General features: G+C 33.2%; 2 protein-coding genes across 2 annotated transcripts; both read right to left on the reverse strand.

Moving 5' to 3' along the window:
* Nucleotides 1-3,931: 3,931 nt before the first annotated feature.
* On the reverse strand, nt 3,932-9,143 carry LOC114183012 (receptor protein kinase-like protein ZAR1). Its single transcript, XM_028069839.1, has 2 exons — nt 7,187-9,143; nt 3,932-5,004 (listed from the first exon to the last, which is right to left on the reverse strand). The coding sequence occupies exons 1-2, from the start codon at nt 8,673-8,675 to the stop codon at nt 4,370-4,372; spliced, it is 2,124 nt and encodes a 707-aa protein (XP_027925640.1). The 5' UTR covers nt 8,676-9,143; the 3' UTR covers nt 3,932-4,369.
* A 3,484-nt stretch (nt 9,144-12,627) lies between these two features.
* Nucleotides 12,628-14,846, reverse strand: LOC114183018 (30S ribosomal protein S17-like). The gene is made up of 3 exons (XM_028069848.1): nt 14,609-14,846; nt 13,131-13,306; nt 12,628-12,995 (listed from the first exon to the last, which is right to left on the reverse strand). Exons 2-3 carry the CDS (start codon nt 13,290-13,292, stop codon nt 12,852-12,854), a joined length of 306 nt encoding a protein of 101 aa, XP_027925649.1. The 5' UTR covers nt 13,293-13,306; nt 14,609-14,846; the 3' UTR covers nt 12,628-12,851.
* Nucleotides 14,847-17,788: the final 2,942 nt, after the last annotated feature.

Consider the following 17,788-nt stretch of genomic DNA (forward strand, 5'->3'; position numbering starts at 1 on the left):
CCATACATGAAATATATTTGCATTTTTCTAATTCTAAAAAATAAAATATTACGGTTAATATAAGTTCAATACATTTAAGAAAATATTTATTTAATGTAAAAGATATTAAAAATAGAAGTATAATGGAAGAGTAGCAGAAAAGATAACATTTGTATGTTTCACATCTAAGAGTAAATTTAGAAAAAATTTGTATCCACAAAAAGAAAGAAATCTTATTACATTACTATTGAAAACACAACACAAGTGATGTTCTATCTTTATCTTTATCTTTATAATTTGAAAATTTTAAAAAATAATTTGAGTAATTATGAAAATTACAATTAAAAAATTAAACACGTGTTTTTAAATTTTATTTCATTCTCTTATATATTATTTTATAAAAAAGGGAATGGAATGGTTACATGAAAATTAATAGTGGTTATATAAATTATATAATTATATAGAGAAAATAGTTATATTTGAGTATAATTTGTGTCCTCTAGAAAGAGAACCTTATTGTTATATATCTTAATTTATATTTATATGAGATGTTTGAAAGTTAATTAAGAAAAAACAATATATATATATATATATATAACAAACCTTTCTTTTCTAAATTTCTATTTCAAAGCAGTACACTCAACAAATTGCACTTACAAAAAGTACAGTAGTACAACTTAACATGTACATATGTACTACATTTTTTCATTTCTATTTTTAACCAATTAGTTGGAAAAGAACAGGTGCATTGAAAGAATTAATATTTAATTATAGGTTTAAATATTATTTTGATTTTGATTTGATTCAGTTTGTTCAATTTAATTCTTCTTCTCTTTTTTTTTTCATTTTTTGCGTGTTCAATTTGGTTTTTATTTTGCTAAATTAGGTTAAATTTTGTCATTTTTATTGATGTTGTTCAAATTGATAATAGCAGAGTGTACAGGTTAATATTGTTTACAATACATTAACTGTTTTACTGATTTAATCACGATTGTTTATGTTTTGTTCAGATAAATTCTTATTTAAGTTAAATTTGTTCAGTTTAGTTTCACCTTCCACTTCATCTTCCTCATCCTCTATTTTATAACTCTTCACCAGTGCACCCCTTCACTGTCACCACCACCCCACTATTTGTGCCATCACACCATCACCACCACTATTGTCGCCACCAGCACCATCAACAAACTAAAACCACCATTACTATTGTCACCACTACCACCACTAGTAAACTAAACCCATAACCATCATTACCACCACAACCACCACCACTACCTTCTCTCTGTGGAGTAGTAGTACCATTTATGTTCAAATAGTCTCCTTCCATGGACCTTTCTTTATCATGTAGTTTTCATTGAAATTTGTAGCCTGTAAAGAGAACAAAAGAGAACCATGTGTTATAGCGGCGACAATGGTGATGGTGGTGGTGGCGGCGACAATAGTGGTGGTGAGTGGTGAAGGGTTATGAAATAGAAAGTAAGGGAGATGAAGTGGAGGGTGAGACTTTGAACAAATTTAAATAAAACTAGGACTTATTTGAACAAAACACAAACAGTCATAATTAAAATAGTCCACGTGTTAATAGTGTCAATTGTCAACATGTACACTCTGTAATTATCAATTTAACCAGCATTAATGAAAATAACAAAATTAAATATAATTTAGCAAAAAAGAAACCAAATCGAACACGCAAAGAAAAGAGGGATTCATATTTACTAGGTTGTGATGAAGACTAAGAGCAAAGGAAACACCATAGATGAAATTTTGAGTACCATCCTACAATTTAATTGTGATTCTACCTTTCCACAAAATCGGAATAGCATTATTGTTGCCAAATTTTATTATAGACTTTACCGATTCATCTAGAAAAGAAAATGATTTATTTTTTCCACATTACTACAACCAATATCTGAATACTAAATATTTTCATCTTCAAAAATATTATTACTTGCTAAAAATAAACTTTGTGGGTTGTTCAAATTCTCACCAATATCTTCGAACTAGTTTTCTGCAATGTTAACATGTGCCTAGAATCTACAATTTGTTGCTTTGTGGTCAAACTTCCCACAATGAAAGCAATTAAAATTAGTATCTTGATAAAATTTGCCATTACCTCTTCCATGATTAGAGGACCAAGAATTATTGTTTCTCCATTGATTGAAATTGCAACGTCCTCTTCCTCTAAAATTGGCATGACTTCTTCCTCTAAAATTTCCTCTTCCTCTATTATTGAAACCATCACAATCTCTATCTTCTTCAACTTGACTAGATTCTATTATAATTAGAGATGAATATATGTGTTGGCTCGCTTCAGCCAATTTTTTTTGTCTACTTCGCATAACGTTTGACCGCGGCTTGCATAAGAATTGAACAAAATTTATTTAATTAAATTAGTATAAATAATATTTTTATAAATTTATTTTTTAAATTAAGTTATATTTATAATTTTAAGTACAAATCTATTGGAAATAGAAATGATTTTGTGATTGAACTGCAAATAAAAGAACTACTTTTGAATTAATAGAAATATTAGAGAAGAAATGTTAATATACAAGTTTGTTTAAAAGAAACATACCACAAGATATATATATATATATATATATATATATATATATATATATATATATATATATATATATATATATATATATATATATATATATATATATATTGGTATTGTTGAATTTTAGAAATTTAAGTCGGTACAAATTAATTGAGTCATCTTGCATACCTACACCGGCCCATCCTACATTATTATTCCTAACTATAATGTTGAAATTCACCTGAATCTTCATTCTTTCTTGATTTATCTTTTTTGTTTTTTTCGATATTTTCCTTATATGATTTTCAATGCTTCCCTGCAACTCTACTATTGATACATTATTGGAGCCACCACATGATCATATTTAATTGGAAAGGTACATACGTAAAAAACTTTCCACCACCTTTTTGTCAGGTATCTCTTTTTCATATACATTCATCTTATTAACAAGGTCGATAATACGGGTAAAATATTGTTCAACACTTTTTTAGTTGGACATCTCACACTTATCTTAATCTCTATGTAAAGATTACAACTTCGACTTTTGTGTCTTTCCTTTGTATGATAACTTTAAAGTGTTCCACGCATTTTTAGTTTTACAATTCGCAATTTTACCAAAAATATAATATAGTCTACTCCTTGTTGGATTTTGTGATAGAGCCAACCAATCCTTCTTTTGTTTTTCTGCACTAGCTTCATCTAATAAGCCTGGATCAATCAAGCTCCAGATATTGTGAGCCTTTAAATAGGTAATTATCAACAACTACCAATAACTATAATAAAGTTTTCCATCTACTTTGATACCTGACCATATAATATTATAATTGATTGTTATATCTCACTCTTTGTAACATTTTTTTTTTTTGTCTATGAGAACTCTCTCGATCCTCACTCATGTTTTATTTTCTTTCTATATATGCTTTTTCTATATAGTCACACTCTTTTAGGCTCACAGTAGTAACCAGATACCACTTTGATATCAATGAGACATTATAATACCAAAACAAAGTTTACACTCACGGAAGTATGAAACAATGAATAACTTGTTAACTCATCATTTGTTATTACATTACATAACGTTTATAAATGTTTTTATACAGGTTTCATAAATTACATTAAATAAATAAAAAATATGACTACCTCTTAAATCAAGAGAAAATCCACAAATAAGGGAGAAATATAAGGTGACTCGGTAAAACTTATTAATTTCTATCAAAAAACACTCCCATTTTAATACATACATGATGATTGTTCTAGTACCTGATGTAGACAAATTATTAGGTTAAACTAAATTAAAATTCAGTATCTGTGCGTGTCGCTATTTTTCAGCATAGTCTTTAGATTGGTTAATGGTAAGAGAACTAATACGTAAATTTGTTGTGAGTACCGTCAATCTTTAGAACACCAAAGAAAAATGTGAAATGAAACCGAGTTGCCATTGATAACAGAGATCTGAATTAATTTTATTATACACATGATTGCATCTTAACTTGCCAACCAAATAACGCATAATATTGTGAAATTATTGTGATCAGACTCGTGATAAAATGAGATCAGAACAAAATTTAAATATTTCTACGAAGTGCCTTCATTTGCCGAAAAAAGAATAAAGAGGAGAGACCTGTGATGGGGATAGCCGTCAAAAAATTGCTTTAACGTGAAAACACAGTAGGGCTTGCGAGCGCAGTTGAAGATAGCTAAGCATTTGCAGCACCATCTTGATACCCCCAAGAGAAAATTTTCCGGGTGGTACCACAGAAAAATGCATTATGGGGTTGCAATGCATCTTCATTGAGTATCAAGGAAATTCCAGTCTCAGGTGCAGTACTTCAGCTTGTAAACGTTAGAACCTTATGATCCAATTTTTTCTAGATTTTCAGAGACGGTTTTCATCCTTGGCCTGATCTCAGGGTCTCCCTCAGTGCATTGCAGTGCTACATGAAACACGGCTAGTACTTCTTTCTTGGCTTGCACTTCATGGAGCATTGAAGGATCGACCATTTCAGACAATGGACTTTCTTGTTCAAACCCTTTCCTGACCCACCTCACCAAATCAGGGACTTCCATGGAAGTTGATGCTGCCAGAGAAGAATCTGGGGACTTTCCAGTTAGCAATTCAAGTAATACAACTCCAAATGAATATACATCCCATTTCTGGGTGGGTCTGCAACCGGGAACCCGAGCTTCTGGTGCTTTGTAGTTGTTAGTTCGCTCTGTTTGTGATGGCTTCAAGTAAGGAAGTGCTCCTCCCATAAAACCACCAGAGGATGGGTTGTTGCCTGTGATGCTGATCAGTCTGTTAAGACCAAAATCAGAAATGTGTGGTTGAAAGTCCGTGTCAAGGAGGATGTTGGAGGGTTTTATGTCACCATGAACAAATTTTCTGGGACTGCATTCATGGAGATAGGCCAATCCCCTGCCTGTTCCTTTGATGATCCTTAGCCTGGTTGACCATGAGAAATTCGGTGGTGGTTGACCATTTCTTCCTGCATAAATAAGTAGGAGTAAATATGAACTGTTTTTAGCGGAAATTTTGTATCGGGAAGATTATAAATTTAGTGTAGAATGCAACGGATTATGTTATTTTTTGTTGCAATTAAAAATTATGCTATTGATTCAAAAATGAATTTATACAAACTTCATATAGACTGACATATTTTCTTGAGAAAGGTCATAAAGCAATTTCACATATTTTTCTAGATAATTTCAAATATACCCACTAGAATTGACTTTGAGGCGGAAAGTTTGCATGATGCTCTTAAGTTAAAAACTTACTAAATTTATAAAATAATTTCAAATACAAAAAATTATGAATTATTGGTTGGATTATCTATATCCCATATTATACACATTGTTTTCTAAGCAAAAAATTAACCTGTGTTCACAATTTCCTAGAAGAACAGAGACAGAAAAACAGTATGAAAACAGCTCTGGAAGGGACTGGGTAATCAAGTAAGAAAGTTTAGCCAAAAAGAAATTAATGAAACAAGGAAAAGTTACGTTTTCTACTGGGAGTCAAAGACCAAGGAAGTTCCGCTACAATAAATAAATAAATAAATTAAAAAAAAAAAAAAAAACTAGAAGTTCAATTTTAGCTGCATGAAGTAAAGGCACAAAAGTGGTCTACAATTCTACAAACACAAGGCTCTGTACAAAGCTTACTTTAAGAAATACGGTCTGCGGAGTTTGTGATAACTGAGAAACTGGAAGTATGCGTATAAAAAGGAGATCCAAAGAAGTAGATAAAACTAAGTGAAACACAGAGAGCACTAGGGAAACGAGTTGAAACTGTGAAACAGCAACTTTTCCACCTAAAGTTTTGGTTTGTTAAGTGGCCCATGTGCAGTAAGTGAGCTAAAGATCTAGAAGCTCATGGTCCCCAACATGAGTGCCACTGCCATCACATTTCCCAGACACATGGTGAATGTCTTACTTTCTCGTCGGATGTCCCCAATGCGATGTCATTAACATTAGCACTGTTGTCTCACCAAACACTTTCTTGGATCTAACGCCCCTTAGCAATAATAAATAAACATCTAACCAAACTGCTCATCTAGCCATACACTTATAATAAATTAAATATAATGCCATTTCTTTATTTGTACCGAGACAAGTTAAAATTTAATATTTGCACATTTGGACCAGTTAACCTACCATTTTGGTCCCATTGTCCCACAAATCTAAAGCAGAAACGACAATTCTATTATCCTAGCAAAAAACAAACACACACAATGAAAACAACTCAAAATTGAAGAACAGCAAACCCAAATAGTTTCATGTTTCCCTGAAAGCATATTTTATTATTATCACTTCTTTGAACAAAAACATGTTCAATTTATATTGATACCAATCCTTTCCAAAACGGACATTTTTTTTTCTGGCTAAATTAAGAAGGACAACAATTAATCTAATCAGTGAAAAACACAGAAAATAACATGCGGACAGAACCTCGTTTGCACAGTTAAATGACTCTTCTAACTAGTGAAAGCCAAAAACTGAGTAAAAAAAAACCGGGAATAAGTTCACAGGCTTATTATATATCAGCTTCTAGAATAATAACTCAATTATTAGTCCTAAGTAGTGGAAACATTCCACCATTAGTGATAAAAAAAATTATACTGTGATGGGTAATAGTGCCTAGAGTTGCTAATGCAGTAAGCTAGTGTTGCACTTTTACTTTTGATTAATATATTTTCATTGGTCGAATCGGTGATAATGCTATATTAAATATTTTCTAAAAACTTACTTATTGCTGGATTAATAAAAAACAATAACACCAAATTTTGTAAAAAACCAATGTGTCAGTGAGGTTGGAATGGTAGATGGTCAGGCCTTAATTAATTCTCACTCCCTTATTTTCTAAAAAAATCTCATTTGACATAAACAAACGGAATTGAGTAAAACGAGCTTTCTTTATTTTGAGTTGCCGAATATAAAATTCACCCAATTATTATCTGTTATCATTATTTTTTTTATTACTAGTATTATGCAACTCTATTTACTAGACATCCCATTTTTGTCTGTGTAACTGGGAATAATAATCATCACTACTGAGAAATGACCCCAAACATCAAAGCGCATAGTCATTGAATGCAACAAAGAAAATCAATGATCGAAAACAAAGGGAAAAAATGAAAAGATGGATAGAATGTGAAAGAAGACACTCACCTCTAAGGGCAGTGGCCAAATTGCCATTGGAGATGAAATCACTGATCAAAAGCTTCTCATCAGGAGCCCAATAATATGCTCTCAACTTCACAATGTTGGGATGCTTGACTTTGCCAATGGCTTGAACCTCAGCAGCAAACTCCTTATACCTCTGTTCCCCACCCTCCCCCAATCTCCTCACAGCCACAGGCACCCCATTCCCCAGGACAACCTTATACACAATCCCTAACCCACTCTTCCCCAACACATATGCAGAAGCCCTCAACAACTCATCAAGTTCAAAGTTAAAACCCTTATCAATGGCCACCAAATCCCCTTCCCCTCTCCCACCCTCCCCCTCTTCCTTCTCCACCTCCTCCACTTCAGAATCATCACTCTTCATCCCATTACACCAACAACACAAACTAGCTTTCTCGTTCTCCCCACCAAACTTCCTCTTCAAAGTGCAACTACACCCATTGGACTTGCCCTTCCTCTTCCAATAAACATACACCACCACAAGCCCGATCAAGGCCACCCCGGCCGCGTCCGCCACCGAGATCAAAATAATCAAACCGGGGCTCAGCCCCTTCCCAGATCGGTGCGCCGCCGGTCCACGAGAACTCGGACCACGCCCCAATTCGCTGGGCGCTAAACCTGTGCACGGTTTCTGCAAAGGAAACCCACACAGGTTCGGATTGTTGAGAAACGCAGTGGGACCCTGGTTCGAAAACGACCCCGTCTGGGGAATCTCACCGTTCAAATCATTGTTCCGAAGATCGAAACTCACCGTAACAGGCAAATTCCCAAGAGATTTAGGAATTTTACCAGATAAGTGATTGAACGAGAGGTTTAAGGTTCCAGTTAGGGTTTTAAGCTCCCCGAGTTCGTCCGGGATCGAACCTTCCAGAAGGTTCGATGACAGGTCGAGCTGGACAAGGTTTTTCAGCTCTGGCCAGGGACTCGCCGGAATGACGCCGGAGAATTTGTTGCGGGCGAGAATTAGTCGCTGGAGCTGGGAACAATTTCGGAGTGTGTCGGGCACTGCGCCGGAGAGGGCGTTATCGGAGAGGTCGAGGTTTTCGAGGCGAGGGAGGGTGCAGACGGAGGCAGGGAGGGTGCCGGAGAGGTTGTTACCGTGGAGGAAGACGCTGTGGAGCGCGGTGGCGTTGAATAGCTGCTCCGGGATGGCGCCCCGGAGGGCGTTGGTGTGGAGGTTGAGGCGACGGAGGTAGAGCAGCGTGCCGAGCTCCGACGGGAGGTAGCCACGGAGGCCCCTGCCGGAGATCGCGATGCCGACAACGCGCGGCTCGAGCTGGCCGGAGATGTTGGCGCACGTGATGCCGGACCACCGACAAGGGGTGGCATCGGCGTCGTTCCAGTTGGAAAAGGCGGCTGCAGAGGACGCGTCCACCGCTGATTTTAGCGTGAGAAGCGCGATGCCGTCAGAGGAGAGAGCAACGACGGGGCGAAAGAAGAAGAGGAGAAAGATGAAGAGTGTAACGGTCATTTAGAATGCGTTGTACGGCACCGTTTGGAAGAGAAATAAACTGGTACGGAGCTTGAGTTCAGTGTTGGAGAGTGGAAATGCAGAAGAAAGTTTTTTTTTTTTTTTTTTCTGTTGAGGCGTAAGAAAGAAAGCATGTATTGTATTTATGAGAGAAATGGGAGAAGAGGACGAGATTTTAATTTGGTGGGGTCCAATTCCCGCCAAAAAGATAGAGAATTAAAACAGAGAAGAAAGAACACAGTGAAGTGAAGTGAAAGAGAAGCAATTGCTATTTGGGAGAGGACGAAGAATTTTGTTTCATTCATTTGGGTACAACTTCAGATTGGATCATTTGATTTGGAATTTGTTTGAGTTGGTGATGTTGTTGAAATGTGGTTGATCATTGTGCTGTAGTTGGAATCGTGGACTCTCAATACTTTTTTTAAAATTGTATAACAACAAATAGAGACAAGTTTTTATTCACACGAAACTTGGTGCATGTGAAACATTAATTCTTTCAAAGTTCTTATTTGTTTCTATTGTGTTTCTATTGTGTTTCCTTTGTGGACTTTTTTTTTTTAAGGATTTTGTGTACCATAGTTGAATATAATAAAATACTTATAACATTGCACCACCATTTGAATCCATGACCAATTTATCTATTTCAATTTTCAACAAAGTCAACTTTCTTGCTGGTTTATTTTGTCACGTGTTTCACTTTTAACAATTTAGTGTCTTTGAATTTCAGTTAAGTAAACTTTTATTTCTAAGGTTTTTAGTTTCATAAACCGAAAAAAAAAAATGTTACTAGTAATGATGGATCATAGATGCATTGGCAAAACCAAAGGACTTCAACCAAACGCCACTCATAAACATTCATAATGGCAGGGTTACCTCCTGCATTGAAGATTAAAACACTTCTTTGTACGTCACATTTATTTTCAATTTTTCTTAATTGGGTACAACCGAAAAGCCCATTTTGCCATGATTATTCATTCTTTGAATGAAACTATACGTGATTATTGCATCTACTTCACAATCATGCAAAAGAAACTTAGAAGCTACAACATATGGCCACACGAACTATAATGCAATTTTTTTCAGTATTTCTTGTGCGTATACTTTCAGGAATGATTTGCATCGGCAAAAGATAGAAGAACTTTATGCATGCCCAATGATATCTTCCCCTGTTTCAGAAGAAGACAGCTTAAATTCGCACACACAGAATAATTAACACTTTTAAGAAAGAAAATAGATTAATAAAAAGCTTTGCTTTATAGTCAAGGGAAATAGTTGGTACCAAATGGCTTCCAACTACACAAAACCAGCAAATTAACTCAAACAGTTATTAGATCAGAAACATAGGTCCCGCACCTTAATAAATGAACTCAAGAAAATGTTGCATTTGTTCTGTCATTAGATCTAATAGTTCTGGAGTATTCCATTCATTCATCTGTGAGAACTTTGCCTTTCATTTGAACATGGACAAAACCAAAATTAAAATCCAGTGTCTTGATGTGAAGAAAATTCATGTGAACTTCAAGTGATATATAGATGCAGTGTTGTTGCGGAAATAAATCCAGAACCAAAAAAAGACTTAGGTTTATTGTCTTGGTATGTATAATATATTGCCATAAACAACTTTGCCCGAGGAGCAAGACATTAATGTGTTGAGAAAAGGTCAACGTGCCACTTGATGCGTACATGAGTTATTAATGCACCATGTGCACCTAGCATATGTAACTCAAGTTGGTTTCAGACCTCTCACTTTTCATTTTCCAATTCCGCCCACCACCTTCGCTCCTTGGGATTTTGTTTTTTTTATCAAATCCATCCTGAATGAGAAATTCATCAGTTTTCTTATCTACAAAAGGAAAAATGGTCCTCGTTGAATCTTTGGTATCAAACTATCTCAATTTCCAAACTTTATGATACTTTAAAAGTGTCAACTATGCCGAAAATTAAAGAAATTACTCACTATTTAACAAATTGTATTCATAATGATGCCGCATGGGACATCAAAGTCGTCATAATATTGGGGATTGGGGAATGGATAATAAAGTGTGTTGAATAAGTACGAACAAACGAATTCCCCGTGGTTCATTTCAATCTCAACACGAAGGCAAAGTCTCCCATAAGAATGGAACAACAGAACAGATTAATCCAATTTGGGGCTTTTTTACTTTTCTTAGAAAGTCGATGCATATATAATACAGCAGCACAACGTAAGACTTGATTTATTACCCAAGAGAACTGGCCATAAAACTTGTGAATAAATCATGTGAAAATATTTCCTTATTTGATTACAAACTAAAACCCATTTTTTCATACGGAAATTAGTACAAAAAATAAAATAAAAAATACAGCGGCCTGAATGTACAGCATCAAATTATCAGGTTACCAATCTTATAGTATATCATATTACCTTTATCCTGCCACCAAAGTAAAGAAATAATATCCAAATACAAAGTAAAGGAGGGAATAAGTTCCGTTTAAGGCTAGAACAAATTTGGGGCTCAGATTTCCATTTATTCTCAAGTATCTTTCCAACAAAGCAACAGTTTGGACAACCTTCTACCTACGATCTGAACCACCTACAAAAGATCTGTTCTTTTGTAGTTTTAAACGCTTGCATAAAATAATTAAATCATACCCATACAATTTAACCCTCCTCATGTGTTTTGTTCTACGTATGAAAAAGTGAGCCCTTTTGGTCAAGCAAAAAGTTGACACTGGCTACCTTTTCATGCTGTGCTAGGTCTTGGAATCATTCACTTCAGTGATGATGTCGTTCTCTTTTTCTTTTAATAAGACTAAGGCTTTCAGATTACTTACTGTCTCAAGGAGAAAGATAATTTCACCAATATTTCATCAATCAGAATTCTTAATGTCGGAAAATATCAGAGACTCCCTCTACTATGGGGAGTAGATTTTGAAAGACAGTCCTTAATCCAATGGAGAGAATATTAAGAAAGGATGCCTTCTAAAAGGCTAAGTTTTTTAATAGACAGGGCATAATTCGTCCAGTAAAGTAGGTAATATTCTCCATTCCTATATGCACTATGCAAACTAAAAGAGTGCCAGAGATGAGTGAGCATTTTATAAGTTTGAGGAAAGCTTCCCGCGAACTCTATACACACAGACACTTTTTGTAACTATTTCCTCATATGCACTGATATGATACATATCGAATACGGTCATACTATTGTTTTTAAAAAACTATATTAGATAAAAAAAACATGAAAGATAAATATATAATATATGTATGCATTAAAATTCATAGTAAATATATAATTGCAATACTACAAATGCGAACTAATAGCATACTTCTTAGGCTATACTAAAAAAAAAAAATTATAAATCACTTCCTGTTGTCCACAATATCACTCCTTCATTAAAATCTCCATTAAGAATACCATTTCAATTTTTGTATAGCAAGCGTACAGTCAAAATAGGCTTGGTCCAAGGGGCGGGCCTGCTTGATACAAATAGTTTAGGTGGCCCATCGGGCGGTTAGACACCTCTAACCAAGAGACAAATGCTTCTATGTTAGGTTCTATTGGATTTTCACAACATTTTTAAAGACTCGGAAGATACTTTACAAATATGTATTGGTGAAAGTATCCAACAAAGCACTAAAATCATTTACAGATATATGAAGCAAATTAAAAGTATCAGTGTTTCATAGATTTCCTCAACAACAGTTTACCACTAACATGTTTTGTACGCCAGCATGATATTACCATTGGATGATGCAGATATTAACCAACATAGCAAGGAGAAAACATAAAAACAACTATACTCAGAAGTCAGAATGTTGGAGTTGGGGAAGGGCAATCAGGGAAGGTGAAAAGGCCCGTGTTCACTACATAATTAAACACATTCATGACTCATAAAAAATATATCTCTCGTGTGTTTCTATAAAAATTATCTCTCATGAATTTGTATAGACTAAGGATTTGAAGGATGGCAAGAATCAGAAGCTTGGTATAATAGTTTATAGAAATAATTAAAGTAAGAATAGTACAAAACGGACAAAAAGAAAACAGGGGGGAACCTGTAGAAACATGTGATGCCAAAACATGTCCACAACAGTGTAACCTTCCACAAGTGTGGGGAACATTAGAAATACTTAACAGCAAACAATCCTGAATTCAGAAGGTCAACTAAATTCATACATTCAGACTTTGAGTCAATTTATGAAGCAGGTGCTTCAGAGCTGGAGCTGACATTTTTAGACATTGAGGTGGAGGGTGGAACATAAATCCGTGCCTTCTTAAGAATTTCAGCAACAATCCAATGTTTATGCTTGCTCAATGGCCTAGAAGGATTTAGTCGAACCTAAATAACAGGGAAAAATCAATAGATGTAGTAGCCTTTGGGCAAAACAAGTGTACTACTAATTAAGTGATGAGAATAAGAGGCACAACAATATAAGTGATAAACAAATTAGATGGATAAGTTCATGTTACTAACTTTGTCACCAATGTTGCAGAGGTCGTTCTCATCATGAGCCATGAATTTGGAGGTGCGCTTGACATAACGGTCGTACACCTTGTGGTAGAATAGTCTATCCACTGCCACCACAACAGATTTCTGCATCTTATTGGAAACTACCATTCCTACTACCTGCTTCATTTTCTCCTCCCAACCTGCAACACACCACTTGAATCTTTTTAAAATCGATAACATTAATTACACATTTGAACTTCATGGGCTGGAACCAGGGATGTACACAAGCAAATATTCGTCCAAAACTCGCAAAATTTAAATCCCTACAGACGGTACTTAAAATATAGCTCCCAGCAGCCAAATCTGATCCTTTAGTCCTCACCAACAAGACAGATGAAGGACACAGTACACAAAATTGCAAACTCAGTACGTATTATGCAAGAACAAGACCTTGCACACCACCAGACAGAAGAAAAATACTGACCAACTACACATGATTTGTAGAAGCTGTTACAGACAAAATTGTTTTCTATTTCCTTTTTATAAGTTTACCTATAATTATGTTACCTTATTTTATCTTTACTTTCTGTTTTGAAAATAACTATATTTATTTAGGGTCCATTTTGATAAACACCTTACTTAAGGACATAGGGAACAAGTGTCTGTTTGGATAAATTTCTCTGTGAGTACTTAAAGAAAATAATTAAAAGGAAAAATACGAGAACAGTTTCTTCAAAAACTACAATTAGCCCATACCTATATAAATTGGTAGAATCCCTCTCTTATTAACTTCATAAAGGTGTTTATAAAAAGTTTATCCCATCAGACCCTGCGTGCTTAATTTCATATGTACTAGTGTACACGTTGTTTATATAATTGACAATAAAATATGATTACACTAGTTTCCATATATGCAATAAGTTGTTTACATGAAGTACAATACTTTTTAGAAAAAGGAACAAGTTAGAAACAGTTGACATTCATAACTCATAAGTTCTCTCAAGAAATTTGCTTCGATGTTTTTTTATGGATCATAAAATAAAGGAACAAATAGACTGCAAGAATCCAACTAACAGTTCTCCTGAAGAACATTCCAAAGGCATCAAATGTCACAAATATATTACGAGAAAACAACTAGTGCATAAATGTCTATATGAAAAAGTCTAAACATCTTGCGTACACGCACACAAACTCTTAAAATTTAACCTTACTCATACAATCATTTGAAAATATAAAATAAAAATAAATAATACAGTCGCATTTTTTATAATTACATTATAAACAATAAATGAGATTGAAAAGGATTTTAAGAAAAAGAGAAACACACGAATCTGTGATTATCTCAATCAGATAACTTCAACAGTAACTCTCACTCAGATATCAATGTTGGGAGGAGGTGAGGGATATCACCCGGACTGACAGTGTAGTTCAATTCCACACAAATAAAATGCTCAAAAAATAAAATCGCATAAATATTGGGAGAAATTGCAGGGTTAACGAACCTCGAACAAATCGAAAGCAACGAGCAGTGATGAAAATTATTCCCAAACCGGGAAACGGAGTCTATTTCAAGGAAACTTTTCTTGGTGTTGTCCGTCGCAGTGGCGGCGACCGACCGGAGGAGGAGGTGGAGCTGCGGCAGAGCCCTCTTCAACTGAACGAAATGACAAACAAGAGGAGTGAGTAGTATGCGATTGGAACCTACGCTACTAGGCTTAAACCCTTTGTATGGACAAATCAAATGTTAAGTGATTAATCTATAAAATTGAAAACAAAAAAGTATTCAAATTTTTTAAATTATCAATTATAATTCTCTTTAGTCTTTTTTTTTTTTAAACAGATATATAAAGTTGTGACTCCACGACTAAACTACGAAGTTAGGGATCCAAATATTTCTGTAATAGAAAAAAAAAACACTTATGTTTCATAAAAGATTATAATAAAATTGTAAAAACTACACAAAGTCATAATACACAATTCAAAATATTTAAGTTTCTAAAAATACTTATTTCATATTTAAAAGTATTTATCATTGTATTTAGATCTTTATATACATTTAATATAAATATTAGTTTTTATAGATAGCTAGAAAATAAATTTATAAAATAAATAGAATGTTACTATTTAATATTAAATTATTATATAATTATAAAATTTTAGTTAAATAACATTAATTTTCGAAATTCAATTATACATTAAATGCAATTTTTTTTATTATATTATAATTTTTTATTCTTAAGACCTTAAAATAATCATTTTGATTTCGGTAATAAAAATATTATATTGAATTTATAACAGTTCATGGTTAAATGTAAAATAATTACTAAAGATAAATTAGTATGGCTATTATTATTATTAATATTCAGAAAAAAACAGTAAGATATACAATATAAAATGTAATAATAATACTTTTTATTTTTTAAATAATTATGACTTGTAAGATTTAAGATTCTTCTTTCTTTTGGGAGTCTAATCTGCAAAGATTTTAACTCTCACTAGAACCACATTTCATTGATCTATCTTTTATCACTATTATCACTATTTTTTATTATTATTTGTTATATCGATCATGAATTGATCACATAAATTAAGTAAATTTTGAAGTAAAAATTTAAATTCTCATGTTAAAAAAATTAGTTGAAATTCTGGCTAATAAACTACTTTTATTGTTGAGGTATTTTATCATCGACGTAGATCTACTTATTTCAAGACCATATATTTTTCTCTTATAAAAAATTATTGTGATTAGTAACTTAAACCCGTAGTTTGATAGGAATATGTCAAAAGTCCGTCGTAGTTTTCTATTTTATAATATTGGATCAAATTGCATCAACCATTGAAAGTGTAAATTGGAAAAAACATTGTCATTACTTTCTTCTTCCTTTGTGTTTGAAACCTTTCTTTTAATTATATCCACATAATTATCCTTCAATCTTTTTTAAGAAAATGAAAATTGGTTTGGGATTCATTTCTAAGAACCACAATACCCTTTTCTAAAATGCCAAAAGGTAAAATTCATATCGAGAATTTATGCTCTAACAATGTTCATTAAGTATACTAAATTAAGTATGTATTTGTTATTTATATTTGTTATTTATTTTGGGTACTCTATACTAAATTAAGTATGTATTTGTTATTTGTGATTAGGGTAAGTTTAATCATGACTCAATTGTTTTCTAAACTTGATTATTAAATTTTTTGTGCTAATTAGATGACTAGTTAATCCATTCAACATCGTTCCTGACTGGACGACGTGACACATAATTTTATAAAGGACCAGGATGGGAGTTTGGGGGTAGTCCAACTGCTGACATTGATAGTGGCGGATCTTCAACCAACATTTTGGTTGAAGATCCACCAAAATTTTGGTTGAATTACTCTTGTTCCATTTTTTGTTAAAAAATGTCAAGTTGGTCTTCTATTTTTTTTTAGTCTCAATTTGGTCTGATTTTTTTAAAAATTGATGCAATTTGATTATTTTTGTTAAATTTTTTGAAGCGGAGCAATGATCTTTTATCATGACTGACTCTAAGATTAGGTCAGTTACATAAACAAAGTAAATCATCTTTATTCACAACTTCAATTTTGATTAAAAATTCTTGATCTGATTTAGAAAATTTAACGAAAAATAACCAAATTACATCATTTTTTAAAAAATCGAGATCAAATTGGAACTAAAAAAATTTGGAGGACTAAATTCACATTTTTGAACGAAAATAAAAATTAAAAGATTAATTTCAAAATATTTATATAAACTGGTAAAAACATTGTATTTACTTTTTTAAGATAATAAATTTATAATTATTGTTATCATTATAATTATAAAATAAATACAAATAAATTTTATAATTTTACTATAATTAATTTTTATTTATAATAGATATAAAAATTTTGGGGAGGGGGGCCATGGCCCTCCTATGTTCCTTCATAGGTCCACTTCTAGATAGTGAGGTAGACAATTCGACGATCGAGCGATTGTTATAACATGAATGAATATCTTCTTCGAAGTAATTTCACATGATCGGTGAATGTCGTTCGATTACATCTCTAGAAATCTTCTTTGAAATAATCTTATGCAACTGGTAGATACACGTTCGAATACATATTTGGAGATCTTCGAAATAATCTTAGATGGCTTTATGATTGGCTCAACCGAACGGACCATACAATACTTTATTATTTCCTTGAATACATAACTTTTATGATGATAAGGATATATAATATTTGAAAAGCTACATTTTCAAAGCAAAAGGATAAAAACACATTTGATATTTAATGTAAATTAAGTTCAGATTAAATATTACCTCAAGCAAAACTAAATGATTTACCTCAAACACGCTCACCACGAATCCTTCTTGCGGCGAGTTTAATCTCTTGCAAAACTAAAATAGCATGGCTCTGGAAATGAATATCAATATGAAAACATAGCAACATTATAAATTAGACAAGGTTATCTTCTCACATAATCGATTAGTGACTATAATACATCAATACCTTGAAATCCTAATCAATTTCATGAACCAACCTCTAGAATAGGACTTTCCTAATAAAAAGCTCGGTACTCTTCTGGTATTTCCTAATCTCACTGTTTCAAAAAACAATTATTATTAGAGATAGCCAACCACGAAGAAATGACAAGAAAAAATCAACTAAAACCCTAAACACTCACAGAAGACTAACGG

The sequence above is a fragment of the Vigna unguiculata genome, chromosome 5 (genome assembly GCF_004118075.2).
Source record: "Vigna unguiculata cultivar IT97K-499-35 chromosome 5, ASM411807v1, whole genome shotgun sequence".
NCBI classification, from domain to species: Eukaryota; Viridiplantae; Streptophyta; class Magnoliopsida; order Fabales; family Fabaceae; genus Vigna; species Vigna unguiculata.

Coding starts and splice junctions, on each gene's coding strand:
- LOC114183018 (XM_028069848.1), bottom strand. CDS start 13,292: ATGAAGCAGGTAGTAGGAATGGTAGTTTCCAATAAGATGCAGAAATCT. Junction 12,996..13,130: donor TCTGCAACATTGGTGACAAA/GTTAGTAACATG, acceptor CCTGTTATTTAG/GTTCGACTAAATCCTTCTAG.
- LOC114183012 (XM_028069839.1), bottom strand. CDS start 8,675: ATGACCGTTACACTCTTCATCTTTCTCCTCTTCTTCTTTCGCCCCGTC. Junction 5,005..7,186: donor TTTGGCCACTGCCCTTAGAG/GTGAGTGTCTTC, acceptor TTATTTATGCAG/GAAGAAATGGTCAACCACCA.